Genomic DNA, 23,793 nt, shown 5'->3' with positions numbered 1-23,793 from the left:
ACGGGGTGAGTGGCTTTCCAGGGGCCTGGAGTGCCAGCCAACCGCAGGGTCCACCTGCCTGTACTCACGTTTACAGCCCTGCTCAGGGAGTCCCCAATGGCCAGGGGCACAGTCTTGGCACTGGTGCCCCCCAGTCCCTGGCCGGCAGTGGCACTGGCCAGTCTGGGGGTGACACTCAGAACTCTCAGCAGCAGGTCCACAGGCGCATGGTTGGCAGCCCTGGCAGCCCTCGAAGCCAAAGTATCCTCCCTGAGGGCAAGGGGTGTCACCACTAGTCACCACTGTGCCTAGTGGGCAAGGCCCTGTCCAGACATGGAGGCTGTGTGCTGCATAGCCCAGCTGCACCCTAAGCCTACCTGACAGTGGTCACAGTGCTTCCCAGTCACGCCAGTCTTGCACAGGCACTGCCCACTGCGCGGGTCACAGGCCTCTGTCCCACACGGAGAGCAGTCGCATCCTGCAGAAAGGGTGGCTGTGATCACAGCCTGGTCCCTGCTCCAGCCTCTCCCTCCCCAGGGTAAAGCCTGAGTAAAGCCCCAGCCCCCAGCCCCACCTCCCTATGATTGTGCCCCCTACCAGGCACCTCCTCCACTCAGGCCACAACACCGCCACCCTAGACCTGGCTGGCCCCAACTTGCAACCACACTCAATCCCATGTTGGGATCCTGCCCTCAGCAAAGCTGTGTTCCAAGGCAGCACTGGTGGGTCTGGCCTGAGACCTGGGGACCTGACTGTGGGGGTGTGGCCATGGGAGGGGGCTTGGCCAGGTGCCCCCATGCCTAGATGGGTCCAGCAGAGATGCAGCTGCTCCTGGGTCACCCCTGGGATGGCCCTTAAAAACCCCTCTTCAGCCTACGGGTACAGTTGCCAGGCAGCAGGGCGTTGCCATAGAAGCCAGGGGCACAGCTCTCGCAGTGGGGCCCAGTGGTGTGGCGTAGGCAGCCACGGCAGGCGCCGGTCAGGGGGTCACAGTCACTGAAGAGCATGTTGGGGTCTCCATTGCCACTGCAGTCACAGGGCTGGCACGAGCTACCCAGCACCAGTGGGTTCCCAAAGAAGCCAGGGGCACACCTGGGGGAGCAGAGGTGGTGTCCTGTCCTATCCTGTCCTGAGCCCTGCCAGTGGCCCCGGCACCCACCTCCATGCACACTTACCGCTCACAGGAGGGCCCTGCGTAGCCGGGTTTGCAAAGACACTGGGCCTGGCCATTCCTCAGGATGCAGCCCACGGCAAAACTGGGGGGACAGAGCTGGCTGTGCACACCTGCTGCCGTACTTGGGCCAGTAGCTGCAGACACCAGTGCTGACCCAACGGGCAGGAAGGGAAGCCCAGGCCCTGGCTTACTTGTTGGATGGCACTGCCAAGGGGCAGGGGCAGCTGATGCAGGGGGCAGAGGGGTCTTCTGAGCCCCCACGCAGGAAGCCGGCCTCACAGAGTTCACAGTGGTTACCTGCAGTGTTGTGCTGGCATCCCTGGGCAGACACACACACATCAACCCCAATGGGAGGAAGGAGAGGCCCACTTCCCAGCAGCAGGGCCACCCCCATACTCTGTCCCTACAGGCCACTCAGGTGATCACAGTAGCATATCTATAACTCCTGACCCCAGATGTTCCCTCCCCTCAGGGCCCCACTTACCACACAGATGCCTGAGCCAGGAAGGCAGCGGTCTGAGTGGCCATGGCATTGGCAGGGGATGCAGCGGCCCAAGAAGAGGCCCTTGGTGTCCCGGTAATGGCCAGGGGCACATTCCTGGGGGGTGTCAGTGATCAGAAGTAGGGTATGACCACACACAGCTGAGACCCTCATGGGCTCCAACCAGCGGGAGCATCAGAACCACAACCAGGGTGCACCCTAGCTCTTGTGACCAGCCCTCCACATGGGCCAGACCTTTTCTTCTCCAAATACCAAGAGGGTGTGGACAAATCCCCTGCAACAGCTTAGCAGGGGAGGACAGTCACCCAGCTGTCCAGAGAAGGTTCAGTGGATGATACCAGGATGGCTAAAGAGCGGCTGTGAGCACAGGATGGCCAGCAGGGGGCAGGGGTGAGAGCATCAGCAGATAAGGAGGTCACTGCCTTGCCATGGAACTGGGGGGCCAGTGGGACTAGGAGAGGTCAGTGGGTGAGACACAGATGGGATACAGAGCAGGGATGCTGGGGGTACAGAAGGCAGTGCCATCAGGCCCAGTGCCCCCCTCACCTGACACGAATCTCCACGGTAACTAGCGGGGCACATGCACAGTTCCACATTGCTGGCCGGAAGCCCTCCGCCCACCTCACTGGCCACCTCAAGCACCACCCTATGCAGGGAGACAGCCGAGGAGATCTGGGAGAAGAGGGCGCGGATCTGCAGCTGCTCCAGGCCGGCCAGCACCATCATGAGCTCCTCTCGGGACACGGCGTTGTGGGTCTCTGTGTGCCGGAAGTTCCCCTGTGGGGCCACAGAGCCTTCTGTGAGACCACAGGCCATGCGAGCAGAGCCGGAGCTCTGAGCAGACCTCCCTTGGGGCGTGTGTCACTCAGAAGAAAAGAGCTACAAACTGGGGGGACATAACAGGTACTCTGAAATCTCTTTCAGGGTGAGAGTCAGGAGTGGAGTAAGATAAGCCAGAAAAAGAAGGAGATACTCAGTGGTCTCACTTATAGGTGCAACTTAAGAAACAAGGACGGGTGGGGGTAGATAGCATAATGGTTATGCAAAGAGACTCTCGTGCCTGAGGCTCCAAAGTTCCAGGTTCAAACCCCTGTACCACCATAAGCCAGAGCTGAATAGTGCTCTGGTTAATAAAAAAGAAAAGAAAGAAAGAAAGAAACCATGATAGAATGGGGGCTGGGCAGTGGCACACCTGGTCAACATACAAATTATCCTGCACAAAGACCGGGGTTTGAATCCCCACTCCCTACCTGCAGGGAAGAATCACAGTGAAGCAAGTAATGTAGGTGTCTCTCTCCCTCTCTATCTACACTCTCTCAATTTAACTCTGTTTTATCAAGTAAGAAAAATTAAAAGGGGGGGGGGAGGGATATGGCTACCAAGAGCAGGCACCAAGCCCCAGTGATAACTTTGTTGGAAATAAAAAAGAGAGGACAGAGAGAGAGAGACTACAGGGGGAAATATAAGGTAAAACTTGGACTAGGTTTGTTATACTGCACCAAAGCAAAGAGAGAAAGAGGGATGGGATGAAGGGGCATTGGGGTCCTGGTCTATAATGGGGGAGGAAGCCCTAGGTTGGGCAACCAAGTGTCTCTCAGATGCCAAGGCATCTATCTACCATGGGGTGATAAGGGGTAGTACCTATGGGTCAACTACTGTATTGCAAACCATTAACTCCACAATAAAGTATATTTTTTAAAAGGAGGAATGACAGAAAACTGCTTTAGAAAGAGAATGGTCAGGAGTGAGAAGAGATGTGGAGAGACATATAAAGAGGCAGCTCAGGGAGGGAACTGCAGGGCCACGGAGCACAGGCGTCAGAAACTACGCGTGAGGATGTCACTTCACTGCAGCCAGAAATAAAAGTGTGATGATGACAGTGTAGGAGAGGACAGAGACTGGCCCCATCCTGCTGCTGTCCCCCTCCACACTTTATGGCCTAGGAGGCAGACACAGAGAAAGGGTCAGGGAGGGGCAGCCACCAGCCAGCTCCCCTTACCTCCACCAGCTGCAGTTGTCCATGGTGCACCTGGCCAGGCTCCGGGTATGCGGGTTCGAGGAATGTGATGCTCATCTGGTTACCCTGGGAGGTATGCAGGTGTGAGGGTCACCCACTGTCCCCTCATTATCTCAGCTCTTCTAAGCCTACCGTCCACCCTATACAGCCATCCCATAGGCCACCTTCAGCACCACATCAGGCCTGCTCTCCATGGGGATGAACACATCTCCCCGCTGGGTCTCTGAGTGCAGTTTGTAGCGCAGGGTCCCACCATAAGATGACACCTGGAGGGGGTACAGGGAGATTCAGCCAGGCCAGCTCTTCTGTGGGCCCAGAGGCAATGACAGTAGTCTCAGGACCTCGGGGAGGGTGCACTGAGCCTTCTCTTTCACTGTATCCCCTTCCCCACAGGCTTCAGGTGTCTGGAGCCCTGAAGGTAGCCTCCCCACTCACCCGGTCCCCCAAGTAGGAGGGTGGTGCCTGCCAGTATAGCTCAGGGAAGGCCTGGGGCAGGTACAGCAGGTTTGCTCGCAGCAGCTCCGTCTCTGGCTGCAGCTCATGGGCCACCACCTGCCGGTCACTGCTCAGCAGTGCCCAGCCCTCCATGTCCACGAACTACAGGGCACAAGGTGGTGTGGGAGGTGGGGAGTGAGGGACAGGGCAAGGGCATAAACGCATCACAGGTCCGTCTCAATCCCTGCTGCTGAGGGGCTGTGTGCCTCTTCCTCTTCCTCACCTCACCCATGCAGTTTGCAGCCCACCTACCTCCTGGCGCCTGTGGGCTGAGCTCTGACAGCGCTCTGTGGCCCCAAAGCAGAAGCAGCGGGTGCATCCATTGGGGTTGGTGGCGTCGAGGGAGAAGGTGCCAACGCGACACTGGTCACACCTAGGGCCCTGCACATTCTCCTGGGGGCGGCAGGGTGGGGGTCAGATGGCTGTGGCCATGGCATCAACCCACCCTGGCTCACTCTCCTGGAGGGAGTGCTCCCAAAGTTCCAGCTCCCACACCTCATGACTTTAGCAGTACCCAAAGCAATCACCTTGCAGTAGCACTGGCCAGTGAGGGGGTTGCACATGCCGGGGGCCGAGCCTGCAGGGTGGCAGTCACACGGGCGGCAGTTGGGGAAGCCATGGAAGCCAGGGGCACAGGTGTCACAGCGGCGCCCAGTCACATGGGGTTTGCACCTGCATACGGGGTCACAGATGGCTGGGCCTTCCCTCCTCCCAGCCCCTCACACTGAACAACAATTCTGTGGGTGCCCCTGCGCCACCTGGGAGGGAGAGGTCTGGCTGAACTTGGGGGGGCACTAGGGAAGGGAGGTCAGTGTATCCTCAAGGACCCACTAGCTGGCAGAGATGCCATTACAACCCAGGCTGCCCTGAGGCCACAGAGCCACTCTCGGTTCTCACTTGCACTGGCCACTGTCCATGTCACAGGTGGGGTCCGTGAGCTCCTGCACCCCAGGCCCCGAGCAGTCACATGCCTCACAGCCCACCAGGGGGTGGCAACCGAAGCTCCGGGGCTGGCAAATGATGCAGTCAGGCGGGATGGTACGAGGCGGGCAGATGCACCTGCCTGTGAGCTCATCGCACAGCCGGCCACTACAGTCGCAGGCTGGGGAGAGAGAACAGATTGGACAATCCTGCAGCCCTAGGGGATAGCACGAGGCCTGGGCGCCTCACCTGTCTTGTCCCACACAGCTTCACTCTGGAGCCCAGCCTCTGGCATCTCCTCTGACATGAAGTCTATAGCTCAGAACCACTGTTCAGTCAGCTCCTGGAACCTTCAAGTCTATCCTCAGACAACCCTTGAAGGTCTAGGCCACATGAGTGCCAACAAGTAGTCCCAAAGATAGGAGGTAGTAGGTCTGGGCCACTTGGCTCCAGAATGCTCTAAGCACTGTGCCCAAGTTGCCTCCCCCACCCACCCACACACACGAGGAACCCTCTCCCACCCTGATTGGCACCCCTGGATGGACAACTCACGCCTGCAGTTGGGGAAGCCCCAGTAGCCGGTGGCACAGCGGGAGCAGTCTCGGCCGATGACATGGGCACGGCAGGGACACTGGCCCCCAAAGGGCTCACACGTGGGACCCACAGCACCCACTTCATGGCAGCCACACGGCAGAGCCCCATTGTTATAGAACAAGGAGAGAGAGGTGATGGCGTTGCGGCAGAACGAAGACAAACTGCTGGGACTGGAGGGGACAAGTAGATGGTGTGAGGCTGGTCCCTACCTAGCCCAGCCCTCACTTGAGCCTCCCCACCCACAGCCTATCTCAGTGCCTGGCCCACCTGACATGGAAGCTGTGGGTGGCACAGTGACTGATGAAGTCATAGGACTTATCCAGTGGTTCCTCTCGGAGGTATCGGGGGCTGTAGACATCCTCGGGCACTACAAGCACGTACTCCTAGAGTATCAGGAGGGGAATGGGCCAAAGCTGCAGCAAGAACCCATCATAAGAGAAGCACGGGCTGGCCAGGGTGGGGATACCACACCTAGTCCTGGGTGGCACAACTGGTTGGCACTGGACCCCACTTAGGTCACTCAGGAGGGAAGCTAGTTCTGAGGCCACACAGAAGCTTGGAGACTAATGAAAGGTGACATCAGTGAAGAAGGTGTGCCTTTTGCCCCTGCCTATTGGACACCCATTCACCTCCTGTGCTATCCTCCCGGGGCCTGCTCCTCCAGAAAGCCCACCCTGGTCAGTAGGATTCCAGAGGGGCGGGTAGACCTGAAGATCCCCTAGAAACTGCTACCTAGGCATCCCAGCATGGAGCTGGCTTGTGACAGGCAGAGGCCACACCCCAAATGGGTGGTAGGTGTGAAGACAGCCAGCCCTGAGCAGACATGTAAAACACCAGCCCCTGGACTCACCAGCCAGAGCCACCGGTCCTCAGGCACTCGGATGGTCACAGTGAGCTCACTGTCAGTCACGTCCAGGACAGTCTGGCCCTCACACACCACCAGGGTGCGGCAGCCATAAGCATGGGGACAGAAGCTGGCGTTGGCGTGGCCTGAGCAGGTAGGGAAGAGCAGGGTAAGCCCCCACATGCTCCGGCCACCTCGAGCCATCACCCTCATTGAGGTGCTTCTGGGTCACCAGGGAGGCATGTCCTAGGGGCAGCCATGTGCCCACCAGGGAATGCACATCTGTGACACAGGCCACAGGCCTGTGCCCCATCTGCAGAGGCCTCCAGGGTGGAGTTCTTCATGTTGCACCATCTGCATGGCTGTACACAAAGGCCCATCAGGCACTGGTCCCCGGGCTGAGCCAAGTGGGAACAAGAAAAACACATAAAAACACATGTGTGTCAGCCAGGGTGCTGTAGGAACTTCTGTGATGTGTGACGGGTGGTTACAAATTTGTAAAATGCACACAAAAAAAAAAAAGCACAATCTGGTGGTTGGGGGCTGTGGTGGTCACTTGAAGTGTGCTCTGTGGTGCCAAATCTGAGAGCAGAGGGCAGGACAGGCAGTGTCATGGGGCCACACCCACCAAGGAACCAATCTGGCTCCATCCATATTGTGATCACATTGTGGTCATGTAGGTGAGACTCCTGCCCAGTTACTTGGCCAGAGAGATCCATTCCCCCAGTGCCTGCCCAGCACTCACCCTGCCAGATGCGGCCCCCGTTGACCAGGACCTCCACAGTGAAAGTGGGGTGTATGGGCTGGTAGCCATGTAGCAGGAAGGCATAGCGACCCAAGGTGGGAACATGGGTGGTGAAGACCACTGTGCCCTACAGGAGAGGCTCTGGTGAGCAGGCAGAAAAGCAGGCATGTGGGGGACCCATGCAGGGCCCCACTGTTGTGAGGACCATTAGGCGGAGGCAGGAGATAGCAGCGGAATGAGTCCCCACAGCCCACAACCCACCACCCTGGGCTGGGTCCACACCTGGGGGTGGCGCAATAGGGTGGGCTCCACATTGGGGTCCACAGCGGAGGGGGGCCGAGGCTGAGGTCCCGATGGGGGTGCACCCGGAGTAAGCTCCTGCGAGTGGGTGAGCGGGAGGTCGGGTGGCAGTGGCAACACTTGGCAGTCTTTGAGGATGATAGGCTGGGGTGGCTTCGGGAAGCGGGAGGGCAGGCAGGTAGCACTGGGGGAAGGGCAGGGGGCACAGACACAGAGGTGAGTCCTGAGTAGTGGCCAGAGAGCCCGCCAGCCCCTCCTGGCTGCACTACCTGCCAGGGCTGAAGGTGCCATGGCTATTGACACAGCGGGCGCGGGGCTCCAAGAACTCTGAGCTGAACATTTCCACAGGGACCAGGGTGACACCATGCTGCAGACAGAGGGACAAGTGAATGTGGAGGTGCAGGCAGAGTCCCATCCATACCCTGACAGGCCATCAAACCCTCCTCTTTGAGCAAGTCCCTCCCAGCTCCAGCAGCACAAATCCAGCTCTGGGGCTGCAGCCTAGCCTCTCTCCCCACTCCCTGCCATCGCTCACAAATGTTGATATCTGCCAGCCTGAGAGCACGGTTCATGTGCTGGCTGCCTGCAGCACCAGGATGCACACAATGAAGGGATACAACAGCACAACTAGAAAGCCCTGGCAGCCAAACACTTTGCTGGGTGTAAAGGTCACTCGCCTTGTCTCTTATTGCGGAAGCATTTGTGCTGTGTTCCTGGCACCAAAACAATGCTCAGCTTTACAGAGGTCAGTGATGGACACACAGGGCCCAGCATGTGCTGCCGCAGCTCTCAGAACCCACAAAGACTAAAGAAGCCAGAGCTGTCGGGTCTCCCCCCGCCCCAAGAGATCTCCTAGCTCTGGGGATGGGTCCTGTTCACAACATGGAGCTCTTGTAAATTACCCCAAACAGTCCTATGAAGATTGCCTTTTGTCTCCACTCCCACTTCCAGGGAATCACAGACTCTCACATGGCCTCGATGTCACCCCTAAGTAAACATATATTTTGTGTCTACTAAGAAAAGTCTTGCTGGGAGTATGGACCGACCAGTCAACGCCCATGTTCAGCGAGGAAGCAATTACAGAAGCCAGACCTTCTACCTTCTGCAACCCTCAATGACCCTGGGTCCACGCTCCCAGAAGGATAGAGAATGGGAAAGCTATCGGGGGAGGGGGTGGGATATGGAGATTGGGCGGTGGGAATTGTGTGGAGTTGTACCCCTCCTACCCTATGGTTTTGTTAATTAATCCTTTCTTAAATAAAAAAATAAATAAATAAAAGCAGAAAAAAAAAAAAAAAAGAAAAGTCTTGTAGGTGAGGAGATTCAGGAGACCAGGGATGGGGCAGGGTTTACAGGGGAGGAAGTTTTGATGATGGCATAGTGCTGCTGTTCTCTCTCCTTGTGTCTGTGCTGAGTCTTCAGAGACCTGAACCCACCCTAAGGCCCACAGAGCTGCAGGGGTCCAGGCCTACCAGGAAGAAGTGTGCCTGATCAGCTGTGAGCTGGATATTGGCTTCTGTGTCCAGGTGGAAATCAGCCAGGTGGTGCTGGGTGTCCAGGGCAGTGCCCCGGCATAAAGTACTGAAGACAGGACAGGCAGGAAGTCAGCCTGGGGGGCCACATAGGGCCAGAGTCCACCCTTCTCCCCCAGTCTCTTACATACCTGTATGAGCAGGGGTGAAGGGTGAGAAGCCCCTGCTGGGGGCCTCGCTGTGGGGTATGCACGGCTATGCCCACCTCCTGGCGGGCATCCTCATTGGCATACTCAACCACGAGGGCATATCGGCCTGGCTGAGGCACTGTCACTTGCAGCTGGACATCCACCTGGGGGTGGGGCAGGGAGAGTGATTAGGGGGCCCAACCCAGCCTCCCACCTGAGAAGAGAGCCCCACACCCCCTTACTACTCCTGGACACCTTTCTCCCTGTCTGCACTCAGTCAATTGCTCCTGGTCTGCAAGCCTAAGCAGTACCCCCACACAAAGTCTTTCAACCAACGTTCAGCCTCCCCTGCCCACCTGAGGCCAGCCCCCTTCTCAGGAAGAGCCAGGGCAGGGGACGTCAGCACCTCAAGCACAAAAGTATACCATCAGGGTAAACTGATGCCAAGGTGGAACCTCTAGGTGGCTGGGGGCATGCCATGCCAAGGCCCTTGTGCATCACTCCTACCCTGCCTCCAGTTCTGTCCCTACAACCAGCACCTGCCCTCCACAGGTACCTGGAATACTCACATCACTACCTAGACAGGCAGCCAGGGGTGGGTGCGAGGGACTAAGCCGCTTGGTGGGGCAGGGCCGGGGGAGGCTGTTGTCATGATGACATAGGGCATCAAGGCCTGTGGCCGAGGGGAAGCCATCCAGGGGCAGGTGGGTGTAGAGGAGGCAGCTATAGAGATGGGGACACAAGAGGGGTTCAGCATGGACAGACAGCAGGAAAAAGAGGGCATCCCCACCCACTGGCTGGCTCTCACTTGTCCCCAGAACGCTGGGCAGTGGGCCTGTAAGTGCAGGCCTCAGTCACCCGCAGCTGCAACAGGGCCGCCTCATAGTATGCACTGGGCAGCAGAACCACGTAGTCCTGGTGGGCAGGGAAGAAAGAGGTGAGTGCTAAGGCCTGTTGGCCCAGGCAGAGCCCCATCCACCCTCCAGCCCCGCAGCTTACCAAAAGCACTCCCTCAGCCTCCATGACAAGAGCCCAGGCACCAGGGTTTAGCACAAAGGGCTCCCTGAAGCCCCTCTGGGGTACGGTGACAAAGGCAGGCTCCGTGCTGGGTGGAAAGGTCACTGGTTGGCTCTGCTCTGTGCCTGCAGGGTTAAGGGGAATGTGATGCCTTCGACAGACCCAGATACCACCTGCTGACCTCTCCCAGGGTCAGGAGGCAGGGGCAGGCATGGCAGGCGAGTATGGGGGCAGCCCCCACCCCCAGCACTCACAGTTGGTGCAGGTGGCAAACTTGCCCTCCTCCCGGACAGACACCCGGCCGCTCACACTCGTGGGCCCACGGTTCACAAAGCGGAAGACCAGCCGGAAGAGGTCGGGGGAGGTCACATTTAGCCTTGCCACAATCCTGGGCTGGGGAATGGGTAGAACTGGGGTCACTCCCTGCCTAGGGCCGCAACCTTGCAGTGCTTTTGTCCATCCCTCCTCTCACTGACAGCCAGGATGGTGTGGGCCCACCTGGATGGGAGTCATCTGAGCGTAGCCCCTCCAGCTGAAGTTCTCAAACTCCAGGGGGTTGAAGCCAAAACGCACAGCATGGCCCCTGGGTGTGACTGCCTCTTCTAGCTCCAGACGCAGGTGGTGCAGGTCAGGGAGGTAGTGGTCCTGTGCTGGTCTGGTCATGGCAGGGGCCATCAGGGCTGGCCTGCCACTGGCCCCACATGGCCCACCAAGACCCTCAGGGGTATCCAGGACCCACAAGGGCCCTGGAGCAGGGAATGTGCATTAGCCAGTGGACAAGCCTAGGGACACCCCACAGGAACAGAGACACTCACTCGCTGCAGGTGGGGCCCTGAGTATTGGGGCGACACCAGCATGCACCAGTCCTAGGTTCGCAGCTCTGTCCCAGGGCTCCGCCAACATCACACTGGCAGCCTGAGGCAGGTGGGAGTGAGGTCAGGGGCTGCCATCCAGCCCCACCCTGCCTTAGGGCCTCCCAAGGCCCCTTAAGGTCAAGCAGGTCAAGTTCCTGCTCTGGCCTCATGCACAGGCCTCGGGGGCTCCACCCACCCTCTGACCAGAGAACTGGGGGGCTGAGAAGCTAGCCTCTCCCTGCCTCAGGGGCTGCCCAGACTTTGGGCAAGGCTAGAAAGGAAGGAGCTGAGACTGGCACAGCATGGCCTAGGCTGCTATCCAGCTCTCTAAAGCAACTTCTCCTGCCTCCCTGGGCTCATAGCTTCATTTGAACCCCCCTGAACCTCAGCATCCCCCAGAATGTGGCCAAGAGGTAGTTCAGGGGCACTTACTGCTGCAGCCGAAGTAGTTGGCCTGGTCCAGCCCAAAGAAGCCATCCTTGCAGGTTGAGCAGGTCTGGCCGCACACATGGGCCTTGCAGAAGCACTGGCCACTGCCCTGGGGGCCAGGGAGAAGGTGGGACTCAGCCGAGGAGGGTCCACCATGCTTGCACCACCACCCCAGAGCCTCGGCCCTCAGACTCACCAGCTGGCACTCGGCAACTCCGCCTAGTGTGCCCCTGGGGTCACAGCTGCAGCCTGGGAGGACAGGAAAAGATCTGAGCTGAAGGTGGGGAGGGCTAGAGAGCCTGGACTCTGTCCCCACCCGGGTGGGCCAGCCCCCAATTTCTTGTACTGACACCCCACTTCTGGTAGACTCACGTGTGCAGCCCTCAGGGTTGCTGGGGCTCAAGCCCCAGAAGCCAGGTTTACAGCGGTCACAGCTCGGGCCCTCCACGTGAGCCCGGCATGTGCAGGGGGGCTGTGCCTGGGAGAGGATAGGGCAGGGTCAGCTTGGAATCCTGCCTGGCCATCTCTAGCTTGCCCTGTAGTGGGGAAGTGGGCCGGCTCTGGAGGCCAGGGGGTCCTTGGGGGTCCCGAGGTGATCATGTAGCAGAGAAAGCAATGAGTCTCTGAGTCCCTGCCTGTCCCCCCCTCCACTTAAGGGGTGACCTGGGCTCACCTCTGGAATAGCAGGATCAACTAGAGCCAGGCCAGCAGGGTGGCAGGAGCCCACTGTGGGGAGAGACCCAGAACATGGTCACTCCTCAGGGACAGAGCCCAGTGGTCCAGCTTCTCTAGGCCCTGCCAGGACTTTGGGCCTATGGGAGCTAGCACACACATCTCCCTCCCATGTGTAAACAGATATGAAAATATAGTGTTCGGTGCAACTCCATGCACACCCCCACCACCAGAGTGCAATGCAGTGAACACACAGGAGCACATACACGTGCATGCACACACACTCCACACATGGTAGCCAGACATGCACATGAGCTGTGCACAGCATGTGGATATGCATGCAAACACAGCATGTGAGCACGCAGAACATGGGCCACACACACCGTACACACACAGCAGTGTGCAGGCCCAGCCTCACCTTGGCAGTAGGGGAAGTTGTAGGCACCGGGCACACATGTGTCACACCGCTGCCCTGTCACACCAGGCCGGCAGCTGCACTGGCCGCTGCGAGGGTCACAGATGGTGTGCAGGGAGCCATCAGGGGAGCAGTGGCAGGCTGTAGGAAGAGGGCAGGTGTAGGCACACAGTGGGATACCCTCTTCCCCCGCCCCCCTCACCTTGTGGGAGCACTCACGGGCACAGCTAGGGAAGCCATGGTAGCCAGAGCTGCACTCCTGGCAGGTGGAACCCGTGTAGCCAGGCCGGCAGCGACATGTTCCACCCGCCCCACAGAACTGGTCCAGGGATCCCCGGGGGTCACAGGAGCAGGCTGCAGGGACATGGAGTCAGACCCTGATGTGAGCAAGTGACCCCCAAACTCCACCTCCTAGGGATGGGTGCTGCTCACCGTGGCAGTCAGGGTAGCTGTGGTAGCCAGCACGACAGTGGTCACAATGAGGGCCATCAAATTCGGGTCGGCATTGACAGCGCCCCTCCTCGTCACAGCCTGAGGGCAGGGTTCCCATGGGGCTGCAGCCGCATACTGCGGGTAAGAAGTGACAGAGCATGAACTGGGCAGGCTGGCACCAGGCCCACAACCACTGTGCCTATGGGGTGGTGTCACTCACGCTGGCATAGAGGGAAGTGGAAGTAGCCAGGGGCACAGTGGTCACATGCAGCCCCTTCAAAGCCTGCCCGGCACTTGCAGCGGCCAGTGTCCTGATCACAGTTGCTGTCTGTCACTCCAGGGCTGGAACACTGGCATGCTGTGGGGTGAGGGTCACCATGCTTGATCAGAGGCTAGGCTGAGCCAAAGGGGCAGCGTAAGTGTGGAGGGAGAAGATGGAGGGCTACACTCACACTGGCAGCCAGGGCCGTAGAAACCAGGGGCACAGAGTTCACAGTGGGTGCCCTGGAAGTTGGGTTTGCACACACAGCGCTCCACCCGCGGGTCCTTCCGGCATGCATTGCCCTGGGTCCCAGCGGCACTGCAGTCACAGTCTAGAGGGGATAAGAGGGGAACAGTCTTAGAAGCCTTGCAGATCCAGCCAACCAGACAGGAGACTCTCCTCTTCACAAACTCTGTTCCTTACTCCACTTCACACATATATACACGCATCAAACCCCCCCCCAAGAGAAAAAAAGCCAATGACTCCAGAAAACAGTTGAGCAATGAAAATAGGACACTTACACATGCATCTAATTAGTGGTTTCTACTGTAGCTATAACCGAGTCAAATATAGGCATTAACAGAAAAAAAAAACATGGAAAAACAAAATCATAGCAAGCCAAAAAGAAAGCTGTATTCTATCAAAAAAAAAAAAAAAATCTGGGCCAGGTGGTGGTGCACCTGGTTGAGTGCACATGTTACAGTGAGCAAGGATCCAGGTTCGACCCCCTGGTCCCCACCTGCAGGGGGCAAGCTTTGCGAGTAGTGAAGCAGTGTCTCTGTTTCTCTCTATCACCCCCTTTCCTCTCGATTTCTGGCTGTCTCTAGTCAATAAATAAATAAAGGTAATAAAAAAATTTTAAAAGGGAGCTGGGCAGTAGTGCAGCAGGTTAAGTGCAGGCGGCACAAAGTGTAAGGACTGGTGTAAGGATCCCGTTTCAAACCCCCGGCTCCCCACCTGCAGGGGAGTCACTTCACAAGCGCTGAAGCAGGTCTGTAGGTGTCTTTCTCTCCCCTGTCTTCCCCTCCTCTCTCCATTTCTCCCTGTCCTATCCAACAATGATGACATCAGTAACTACAAAAATAAAACAAGGGCAACAAAAATAAATGAATAAATAAATATTTTTTTTAATTAAAAAAACAAACCTGGGAGATGGGAAGGAATAAAAATCATGCTAAGTGTCTTCACATGTGCATGAAAAGAGGACAGTTCATGCCATTCTACTTTTGTTACTGTTAGAGAACAGTTTGACAGCTGTCAAAAAATGCAGAGCAACCATGGGCTAGAGCAGAAGATGGAAACAGAACCGGCAAAACTCAGGAAAGGCAACACCAACCACATAATACTGAGACTAAGAAATGCCTTGTTCCTCCACCTAGCAAAATGTTGGGAAGAAGCAGTGTAAGGAAAGGAGAGTGATACAGTAAGAGCTGAGCAAGCTCAAGCTGAGAGGATCACAGTCCCCATGCCAGACTGAATCACCCTTACAAAGACAAAACCCAAAGGTGTCAGTGTGACTTTCAGGGAAATCTGCTCACACCCTTCAGTGAGAATGTATCTTATCCCCAGACTCAGAAAGGCAGAGCTGAGTGGGAGGCAGAGGTGGGTACAAGGAGCCAGAAGGTCACAGAGAAGGCAGGATCACAGCATTAACAGAGACAGAGGGTGGCATATAAGAAAATGGACTTGCCTTCCACCCGAGACTCAGAAAACCCGAATCTCTCATAGCAGCGTACAGCGTGGAGGTGCTAAAAGCTAAAATTACTAAAACTGAGGGGAGAACTTGGCAAAAATCAAAGTCCTACAGAGAAAGGCTGAATAGATTGTTCTCAGAATGTGACAAAATTAAGCAAGGCTAGGGTGGATTTCAATTGGCATAAGTGACATGCTTGCTTTAATAGATGCACACACAACAGCCTGTACCCAGCAGAGAACACATGTTCCTGTCAATCATAAAACAATCTAAATGGGGTCATGTTCTAGGTGAAAAACAAAGAAAATCACAGATTCCAAAGACAAAGGCAGAAATTGTCAGGCTCCCACACAATGCAGTGAAACTAGAATTGAACCACCAGAAAAAAGGACTTCGAGAGAGGAAGTATAACCACTGGGAATGACAATGAGGATAGAAAGGAAAACTGAAATAATTGGCTGTTTAGAAAGGAACAGTAGAAAAAAAAAAAAAAAGAAAGGAACAGTAGTGAGAACACAGACATCAACCCCATAGGGTGTATTTAGGCAAAGCTGCACTCTGAGGCAAACTAATAGCTTTCACAAAGGTTCTCAACAATGGTCCCACTGATATCCTGGTTGTATGCCACTTTGTTGTGGTGGTGGGGTGTCCTGTGCACTATGGAGTCTTGTTCAGGATTCTTGGCCCCCACCCACTCAGTGCCAGTGGAACTCTTAGTTGCTACCACCAATGTCCCCATTTTTCTTTGGGTCAAAATTCCCCTCTGGTTGAGAACCAATGCCTTGCGTCCTTTTGCTAATAGTTCAAAGAAAAACAAGATAATTCAAGAAACTACAAAAAAATAATAATAATAATCAAATGAAACTACATGGGAGGGATTAAATATTTCAGTTGGAAACTTTCTATATTAGGAAGCAAATCTCTCCTGCAAACTAAATAGAAAAACTCTAGTAGACTTTCTCGATACAGCCTTAAGCTTTATTTTGAAAACTTTGCTAGGTCTAATGAAGAAAGAAAAAATGAAAAAAAAAAATGGTAGATGAGGTGGTGCAGCAGTGCAGTGCAGGACTTGCAAGCATGAGGTCCTGAGTTTATTTAATCCCTGACACCATATATTCTAGAATGTTCTGGTTCTCTTTCCCCTCCCCCCTAATAAGCAAATAAATCTTTAAAAAACAAAAGACAATGGGTGTATTGCACCAAAGCAAAGGACTCTGAGGAAAGAAGGTAAGAAAGGGGGTGGAGAGGGTGTTGAGGGTCCTGTTTCATAATGGCGGAGGGGGACCATTGGGGATGAAGGTGCTTTCAGACATCCATCTCAGGGAGATAAGAAGTTGTGATCATGTGTCAACAACTATACTATAGGCCACTGCTCTGCCCCACCCCCAATTAAATGATTTTAAAAAATGGACAATGATACAGAGAGATGGCAATGCTATGTGTAATTTTAAACTAATGCTTTATTTATTTATTTTTGCCACCAGGATTATTGCTGAGTCTCAGTGCCTATATGACTCTACCTTCCTGGGCCTTTTTGTTTGTTTGTTTTTTGTTAGAGGGTGAGAGATAGAGGGGGTGGGTTGGGGGGGGAGCAGACAGACAAACAGAGAGGAGAGACACCTGTAGCTCAACTGCTTGTGAAGTTTCCCCACCTGCAGGCTGGTATGGTGGCTTAAACTCAGGTCGTCCGTCACTCATGGTAATGTGTGTGCTCTACCAGGTGAGCCAGTGCCAGCCCCGCAGGTCAGTACATTTAAAAGTTCAAGTTAGGTGGCTGGGAGGTGGTTCACCTGGTAGACAGCAACATTAACATGGGTGAGACCCAGGTTCAAGTCCTCAGTCACTACATGGGAACACCTGCGGGGGGAACTTCATGAATGGTGATTCGATGTTTCTCATCTCCCTCCCTCTCTCCTGATCTCTCACCCTCCACCTAGAGGAAAGAAAAAATGACTGCAGAAGCAATAAGTAGACCCTGAGCCCCAAACAATAAACCTGATGAGAAAAAAATGTGAATTTTTAAAACTTTGATAACAATATAAATAAAACTCAAAATTCAGTTGAAACAGAAAATGAACAGACCGAATAACTAAATGAGACAAGAAGCCTCTAATCTAAACTTTTTTTAAAAATATTTTTATTTATTTTTAGTGAAAGAGAGATACATAGAGAAAGATACACAGAGAGAGCTACTGGAGCACTGCTCAGCTCTGCGCATGGTGGAGCTGGGGACTGAACCTGGGACTTTGGAGCCTCAGGCTTGAAAGTCTTTTGCATACCATTATACTGTCTCCCCAGCCCAATCTAAACTTTCTTTCTTTCTTTTTTTTTTCTTCCTCCTCCAGGGTTATTGCTGGGCTCGGTGCCTGCACCATGAATTCACGGCTCCTGGAGGACATTTTTTTCCCCTTTTTGTTGCCCTTGTTGTAGCTTCGTTGTGGTTATTATCATTGCCCTTGTTGATGCAATTCGTTGTTGGATAGGACAGAGAGAAATGGAGAGAGGAGGGGAAGACAGAGAAGAGGAGAGAAAGATAGACACCTGCAGACCTGCTTCACCGCCTGTGAAGCGACTCCCCTGCAGGTGGGGAGCCGGGGGCTCGAACCAGGATCCTTACGCAGGTCCCTGAGCTTTGCGCCACATGCGCTTAACCCACTGCGTCACCGCCCGACCCCCTCTTTCTTTTTTTTTTAAAAAGTATTTTATTTATTTTATTTTTGAGAGAGAGATGCAGAGAGAGAAAGACACAGAGAGAAACACCAGAGCACTGCTCAGCTCTGGCTTTTGGTGATGCAGGGGATTGAATCTGGGACTTCGAAGCCTCTGGCATGACAGTCTCTTTGCATAACCATTATACTATCTACTCCTGCCCAAATCTAAACTTTCTATAGAACAATAAACAGGTGGAAGAGATAGCATAATGGTTATGCAAAAAGATTTGCATGCCTGAGGCTCTGAAGTCCCAGGTTCAATCCCCTATAGTACCATAAATCAGTGCTCTGGTGAAAAAGAACAACAGGGGGCTGGGTGGTGGTGCACCTGGTTGAGCGTACATGCTACAGTGCTCAAGGACCTGGGTTCGAGCCCCTGGTCCCCACCTGCAAGGGGAAAGCTTTGCAAGTGGTGAAGCAGGGTTACAAGTGTCTCTCTCTGTCTCTCTTCCTATCACCCTCTTCCCTCTCAATTTCTGGCTGTCTCTATCCAATAAATAAATAAAGACAAAAAGAAGAAGAAGAACAACAACAACCAAAACCAGTGCTATCTTTGCTCCTTCTCTTTCCTTCCTATACTGTGGAATGAATGGGGGATCTATGGCATGTGTGATGCCACTGCTGAGCAGCCTCTCTGAGACCTTTTTCATTCTTTCTTTGTAGGGAGGGAGGGAGACACCCCAGCATTGCTGCATTATCTGTGAAGCTGCACTAGTGCTGTTCTTGGTGTTTCTAGTAGTGCCCCAGGGCCTAACCCACTGCGCCACCACCCGGCTCCCAATAAAATATATTTTTTAAAAATCACAGGGACTATCTATTTTTTGGTAAACTGATAGAATTTAACTTAGAAAATCATCTAGAGAGTTGGGCCGCAGTAGCGCAGCAGGTTAAGCACATGTGGCGCAAAGCGCAAGGACTGGTATAAAGATTCCGGTTCGAGCCCCTGGCTCCCCACCCAGAGAGGAGTCGCTTCACAGGTAGTGAAGAATTTCTGCAGGTGTCTATCTTTCTCTCACCCCTCTCTGTCTTCCCCTCCTCTCTTGATTTCTCTCTGTCCTATCCAACAACAACGTCAGCAATAACAACAACGATAAACAACAAGGGCAACAAAAGGGAAAAAAATTAAAAATATGAAAAAATAAAATAAAGAAAAAAAATTTTATTTACTAATTTATTGGATAGAGACAGAAATCAAGAGAGAAGGGGGAGATAGAGAAGGAGAAAGAAAGAGACTCCTACAACACTGCTTCACTTGTAAAGCTTTTACCCTGCAGGTGGGGACTGGAGGCTTGAACCCAGGTACTTGTGCATGGTAACACGTCCACTCATTTGAGTGTGCCACCACTCAGCCCCAGTACCTGTGAATTTTAAGTTAATGTAGGACGTAGTAAAGCACAACTCATTTTTCAGGTGTTCTACAAAGTAATTTATAAAGCCAAACAGAAAGGATGATGTACACACACACATACACACACCACAAGAAAGCTTCCAACCAGTGTCACTTATGAATGTGGACGTAAGGCATTTATGCTCAATGCTGGGTCCATGCTACGAAAGACATTAGATGATTGTACAACTAACAGGTTCAAAGTGAAATACAGCACAATCAGAGATAGTACTGAGTCATTTCAGGGTCCAGGAGGGAAAAGAGGAGGCTTTAAAAAAAACTGCTCAGAGGATCAGTCAAGAGGACTTAATGATTACCAATATCTATGCACCCAAGGAGAGGCCATCTAAATACATCAAACATCTACTGAAACAAGCTGCAGCAATATATTAACAGCAACACAGTAATAGTAGGGGGACTTAAACACCCCACTCTCTCAACCTGACAGATCATCCAGGCAGAAAAATGAATAAAGAAACAAAGGAGCTAAATGAAAAGATAAATAAACTAGAACTATTGAGCATTTTCCGAGTAAAAATGGTGCCTTCACCGTTTTCAGCCTATCTTGGGTTAAGCTTGAAGAAATGATGTTAAGTGAAGTAAGTCAGAAACAGAAGGATAGATATGGGATGACTCACTCACAGGCAGAAGTTGAAAAACAAGATCAGAAGAGAAAACACAAGTAGAACATGAACTGGAATTGGAGTATTGCACCAAAGTAAAAGACTCTGGGGTGGGTTGGGGGGAGAATACAGGTCCAAAAAGGATGACAGAGGACCTAGTGGGGGTTGTATTGTTATATAGGAAACTGGGAAATGTTATGCATTTACAAACTATTGTATTTACTGTCAAATGTAAAACATTAATTCCCCAATAAAGAAATTAAAAAAGAGAGAGAGAGAGAAAACACTAAGCCAACTTTGTATTGCACCAAAGTAAAAGACTCTGGGGTGAGTGGGGGGTGGAGGTGGCATTCAGGTCCTGGAACAGGATGTCAGAGGACCTAGTGGGGGTTGTATTGTTGTGTGGAAAATTGAGAAATGTTATGCATGTACAAACTACTGTATTTACTGTCAACTGTAAAACATTAATCCCCCAATAAAGCAATAAATAAAATAAAATAAAAAATATTGCTACCAGGGTTATTGCTGGGAGAAAATTTGGGAGGGAGAGAGGGAGAGAGAGAAAAAAAGAAAGACATTGGCAGCATTGCTTCACCATTCATGAAGCTTCCCTCCTCCAGGTGGGAAGTAGGGATTTGAATATGGGTCCTTGCACCTGTTAACATGTCATCTACCCGGTGCATCACCACTCAACACCAGAAGGGAGTTGCTATAGTTTACACCCAGGACTGGCACAGACATCCCGGGCCCCTCCACCTTTCTGTAAACCCGATCACAAACATGTGGCTCATTGGAGTCACGACAGGTGACATGTATTGAAGAGATGCAACAGAGACCAAGTAGCCCTCAAAATGTAAAACATTATCACTCTGGTCCCTTCCAGAAAAAGTATGCTGTCCTTGATTTACACTATCGATAGAAAACAAAGCAGATACAAAAGAAACAGTTCAACACACACACACACACACACACACACACACACACACACACACACACTCTCTCTCTCTCTCTCTCTCTCTCTCTCTGTCAGTCAGCAGGGAATGGGGCTTTGGGACCACCATCTAAAAGGGACCACACAATGGCAGCAGATGAGAAAAAGGCCTTGACAAGAGACAAGTGGATAGGGTATTGGACTCTCAAGTGTAAAGTCCTGAGTTTGATCCCTGGTAGTGACCTATCAGAGTGATGTCTGGCTCTCTCTCTCTTTCTACAGTGTTCATGAATAAAGAAATAAAAGCTTAAGGGAGTCAGGCGTTAGCACAGTGGGTTAAGCGCATGCGGTGCAAAGTACAAGGACTGGCATAAGGATCCCGGTTTGAGGCCCCGGCTCCCCACCTGCAGGGAAGTCGCTTCACAAGCTTGAAGCAGGTCTACAGGTGTCTATCTTTCTCTCCCCCTCTCTGCCTTCCCCTCCTCTCTCCATTTCTCTCTGTCCTATCTAACAATGACAACAACAATAATAACTACAACAACAATAAAAAACAAGGGCAACAAAAGGAAAAATAAATAAATATAAAAAAAAGAAATAAAAGCTTAAGAAAGTAAAGGGTGCATGGGAGGAACGGATAAGATCAGTCTAGAGTGTTCTGATACCTATGAAGAAGGAAAGGGAACAAAGCCCAGGGTAGGGGATTTCAACTTCAGGAAATGCAGCTGAAAATGAGGGAATTCCCAAGGACAATCTAATCCTGGACACTGACTGTATAACAGCAGGTTTCCATGTCCAGTCATGAATGGGACATCTAGGGGTCAGACGGCACCAGCTCTAGATGCTAAGCAGGCAGATGTATTTCTGGCCTGATGCGGACTCTATGCCAACCACACTGATGATGACAAACACCTCTGTGTGGTGACAGCAAGGGCTGGAGGAAGAGGATGAATGCCACCAGCATCACTCTACCCGGGTAGGTGATCACTCAGGTCACCCACAGCATGCCAATGCTCTAGAACCTTCTTCTAGGATAAGAACTTATGGAAAGGCTTGAGCTGTAAGGATGTTTGCTGCAGCATTATAGAAAGAAAGAAAGAAAGAAAGAGAGAAAGGAAGAGAGAAAAAGAAAGAAAAAAAGAAAAAAAGAAAAAGAGAGAAAGAAAGAAAAGAAAAGAAAAGAAAAGAAAAGAAAAAAAAAAAAAAAAAAGGAAAGAACCTAAATTTTCCACAAGCAGGAGGTGCTTAGATAAATGCTGCCTGTGGGATGGAGGACGTGAAATGACATGTTTACAGGCTTGTGGTGGGTAGAAACACTGTAACAAAACATTGTGCACAGCACATGTCAGTGTTTACACTGGCGGTCACACAGTGGGAGGGGGCTGGTCCTTAGCAGGGCAGTTCTGCTGGTCTTTTCCTCTGATTTTACAAGTAGTCAGTACCTGTTATTTTGATGGTTTTCTACATGAATATGTATTCTTTGCATAAAAATAGAAGAACTACAAGTGAGGCAGCCACAATGAAAACACTCCCCTCTTTGGGGTCTCTGTGGAGTCCCTCTGCCTCAGTGCTTCAGGGATTCCTGGAAGGAGGGACCACTGGGGCACACTTACTCACGACCTGTCCATCTGACAGCACATGCTCTCCAGTGTCATTGGGGGAGAATGAGGACACAGCTGAGGAAGAAAGGTGTGTCAGCCAGGCGAGGGCCTCCTGGGGTACCCCGCCCACAGGGTTCCCTAGCCCTGGGCCAGGCCTCACGGTAACAGTGTGGGAAGCCCATGAAGCCGTTGGCACACGCGTCACAGTGCTCTCCTGTGAAGTTGGGACGGCAGTAACAGCGGCCAGTCAGGTCCTCACACGTCCCATCAGTAAAGTCGGACTGACAGTTGCAGGCTGGATAGGAACCAAAAGTCATGAGACCCCAAGTCCAAGGTGAGTGGGGTTCAAAGTGGGGAGCTCTTTGGTCTGGACAGGGAGGTGGGAGCTATGCCAGGACAGGGCCAGGAATCAAGGGTTCCAAGCAGCTGGAGACTAGGGACACCCCTGCACCCACCCGTGACCCCAGCCTTGGAAGACTGCCCTTGGAATTTTGTTCCCACCCAGGCCAACCCTACTCACGACGGCATGCCTGGGGTGAGTCCAAAGGGTGGTCTGGGTCTCGGTAGAAGCCAGGCAGGCAGCGCTCACAGTTGATGCCGGTGGTGTGATGCTGGGGGTGGGTGTAGGTACAGAATCATTGAGTCCAGAACATTTCACCCCAGCTACCAGTGACCCACCAGTCCTCACAGCCTTGCCCCCGGGGTCTGACTGCAGCCCTGCCCACCTGGCAGTTGATGCACACTCCACCACCCTGGTAGACGTGGTCAAGATTCTGGCTGGCGTGGCGCAGGTCCACCTCGGGGTCATAGTAGCAGTCGTAGGCATGGCCGTGGCAGTTGCAGGCTGGAAAGGGGATCAGCTGTCAGCAGGCCCCCCACCACCCTGCCAAGCAGAGACCCCAGGGCACAAACAAACAGGACCCACAAACTACAGGTGACCCTCCATGGGCCTGACCTGGGTGGCAGGCAGCACATGCTATGTCTCTACCTGCAGGTGTGCACGTGAATGTGTCAGGGTGTAGGCGTGTGCAGACATGAGCACATGTGAATGTGTGTACACTGTACTGGTATGTAACCATGTGCACACAGGTGTGCATGTGTACTGACATCCAGGCATGCGTATGTACCCATGAGCACAGGGGCACTCACACTGGCACTCGTTGGCATTGTCAGTGGTTGCCGGCTTCCATGGCTGCTGATTAAAGCCGGGGCAGCAGCGGTCACAGGAGCCCCCACACGTGTTGTGCTGGCAGGCGCACTGCAACCTGGGAGGACACACAAGCACAGAGGGGTTCAGAGCCAGAGGACTCAGGGACTGGCAACAGAGGCAGCCAGAGCCATGAGGGTCTGGGGCACATATAAAGGGTGGATACATCAGCCTACAGACCTGGGGCCTTGAGATTGAGCTGTACATTCCCCATGATGACCAGGACCAGGACTAGCCCCCACCCTGCAGTTAGCTCCACAACCCAGGTCCTCCTTGTCAGGCCATCTGGGCTCATCCAGGTGGCCCCACGTGTGCCCCCAGGTTCCCAGGG

General features: G+C 53.3%; 1 protein-coding gene across 1 annotated transcript in view; it reads right to left on the bottom strand.

Annotated features, from left to right (window-relative positions):
• Window positions 1-23,793, bottom strand: part of LAMA5 (laminin subunit alpha 5) — a 55,779-nt gene that overhangs the window by 10,207 nt on the left and 21,779 nt on the right. Inside the window, exons 7-47 of the mRNA XM_060179225.1 lie at window positions 23,405-23,520; window positions 22,981-23,099; window positions 22,776-22,866; window positions 22,422-22,550; window positions 22,268-22,330; window positions 13,503-13,643; window positions 13,271-13,408; window positions 13,051-13,185; window positions 12,838-12,972; window positions 12,622-12,759; window positions 12,205-12,257; window positions 11,904-12,009; window positions 11,728-11,780; window positions 11,535-11,640; window positions 11,064-11,163; window positions 10,747-10,903; window positions 10,503-10,641; window positions 10,231-10,373; window positions 10,040-10,146; window positions 9,801-9,954; window positions 9,235-9,395; window positions 9,044-9,152; window positions 7,841-7,938; window positions 7,554-7,755; window positions 7,272-7,398; window positions 6,533-6,672; window positions 5,950-6,065; window positions 5,641-5,852; window positions 5,065-5,269; window positions 4,695-4,839; window positions 4,420-4,560; window positions 4,108-4,269; window positions 3,837-3,938; window positions 3,655-3,738; window positions 2,202-2,432; window positions 1,638-1,751; window positions 1,345-1,472; window positions 1,155-1,235; window positions 857-1,071; window positions 357-457; window positions 69-249 (exon numbers count right to left, since the gene is read on the bottom strand). Coding sequence (XP_060035208.1) covers window positions 69-249; window positions 357-457; window positions 857-1,071; window positions 1,155-1,235; window positions 1,345-1,472; window positions 1,638-1,751; window positions 2,202-2,432; window positions 3,655-3,738; window positions 3,837-3,938; window positions 4,108-4,269; window positions 4,420-4,560; window positions 4,695-4,839; window positions 5,065-5,269; window positions 5,641-5,852; window positions 5,950-6,065; window positions 6,533-6,672; window positions 7,272-7,398; window positions 7,554-7,755; window positions 7,841-7,938; window positions 9,044-9,152; window positions 9,235-9,395; window positions 9,801-9,954; window positions 10,040-10,146; window positions 10,231-10,373; window positions 10,503-10,641; window positions 10,747-10,903; window positions 11,064-11,163; window positions 11,535-11,640; window positions 11,728-11,780; window positions 11,904-12,009; window positions 12,205-12,257; window positions 12,622-12,759; window positions 12,838-12,972; window positions 13,051-13,185; window positions 13,271-13,408; window positions 13,503-13,643; window positions 22,268-22,330; window positions 22,422-22,550; window positions 22,776-22,866; window positions 22,981-23,099; window positions 23,405-23,520 — 5,378 coding nt within the window. The remainder of the gene's footprint in view (window positions 1-68; window positions 250-356; window positions 458-856; window positions 1,072-1,154; window positions 1,236-1,344; window positions 1,473-1,637; window positions 1,752-2,201; window positions 2,433-3,654; window positions 3,739-3,836; window positions 3,939-4,107; window positions 4,270-4,419; window positions 4,561-4,694; window positions 4,840-5,064; window positions 5,270-5,640; window positions 5,853-5,949; window positions 6,066-6,532; window positions 6,673-7,271; window positions 7,399-7,553; window positions 7,756-7,840; window positions 7,939-9,043; window positions 9,153-9,234; window positions 9,396-9,800; window positions 9,955-10,039; window positions 10,147-10,230; window positions 10,374-10,502; window positions 10,642-10,746; window positions 10,904-11,063; window positions 11,164-11,534; window positions 11,641-11,727; window positions 11,781-11,903; window positions 12,010-12,204; window positions 12,258-12,621; window positions 12,760-12,837; window positions 12,973-13,050; window positions 13,186-13,270; window positions 13,409-13,502; window positions 13,644-22,267; window positions 22,331-22,421; window positions 22,551-22,775; window positions 22,867-22,980; window positions 23,100-23,404; window positions 23,521-23,793) is intronic.

Source organism: Erinaceus europaeus, chromosome 1, assembly GCF_950295315.1.
Source record: "Erinaceus europaeus chromosome 1, mEriEur2.1, whole genome shotgun sequence".
Classification (NCBI taxonomy): domain Eukaryota; kingdom Metazoa; phylum Chordata; class Mammalia; order Eulipotyphla; family Erinaceidae; genus Erinaceus; species Erinaceus europaeus.
This window is presented reverse-complemented; position numbering and strand designations above follow the sequence as displayed.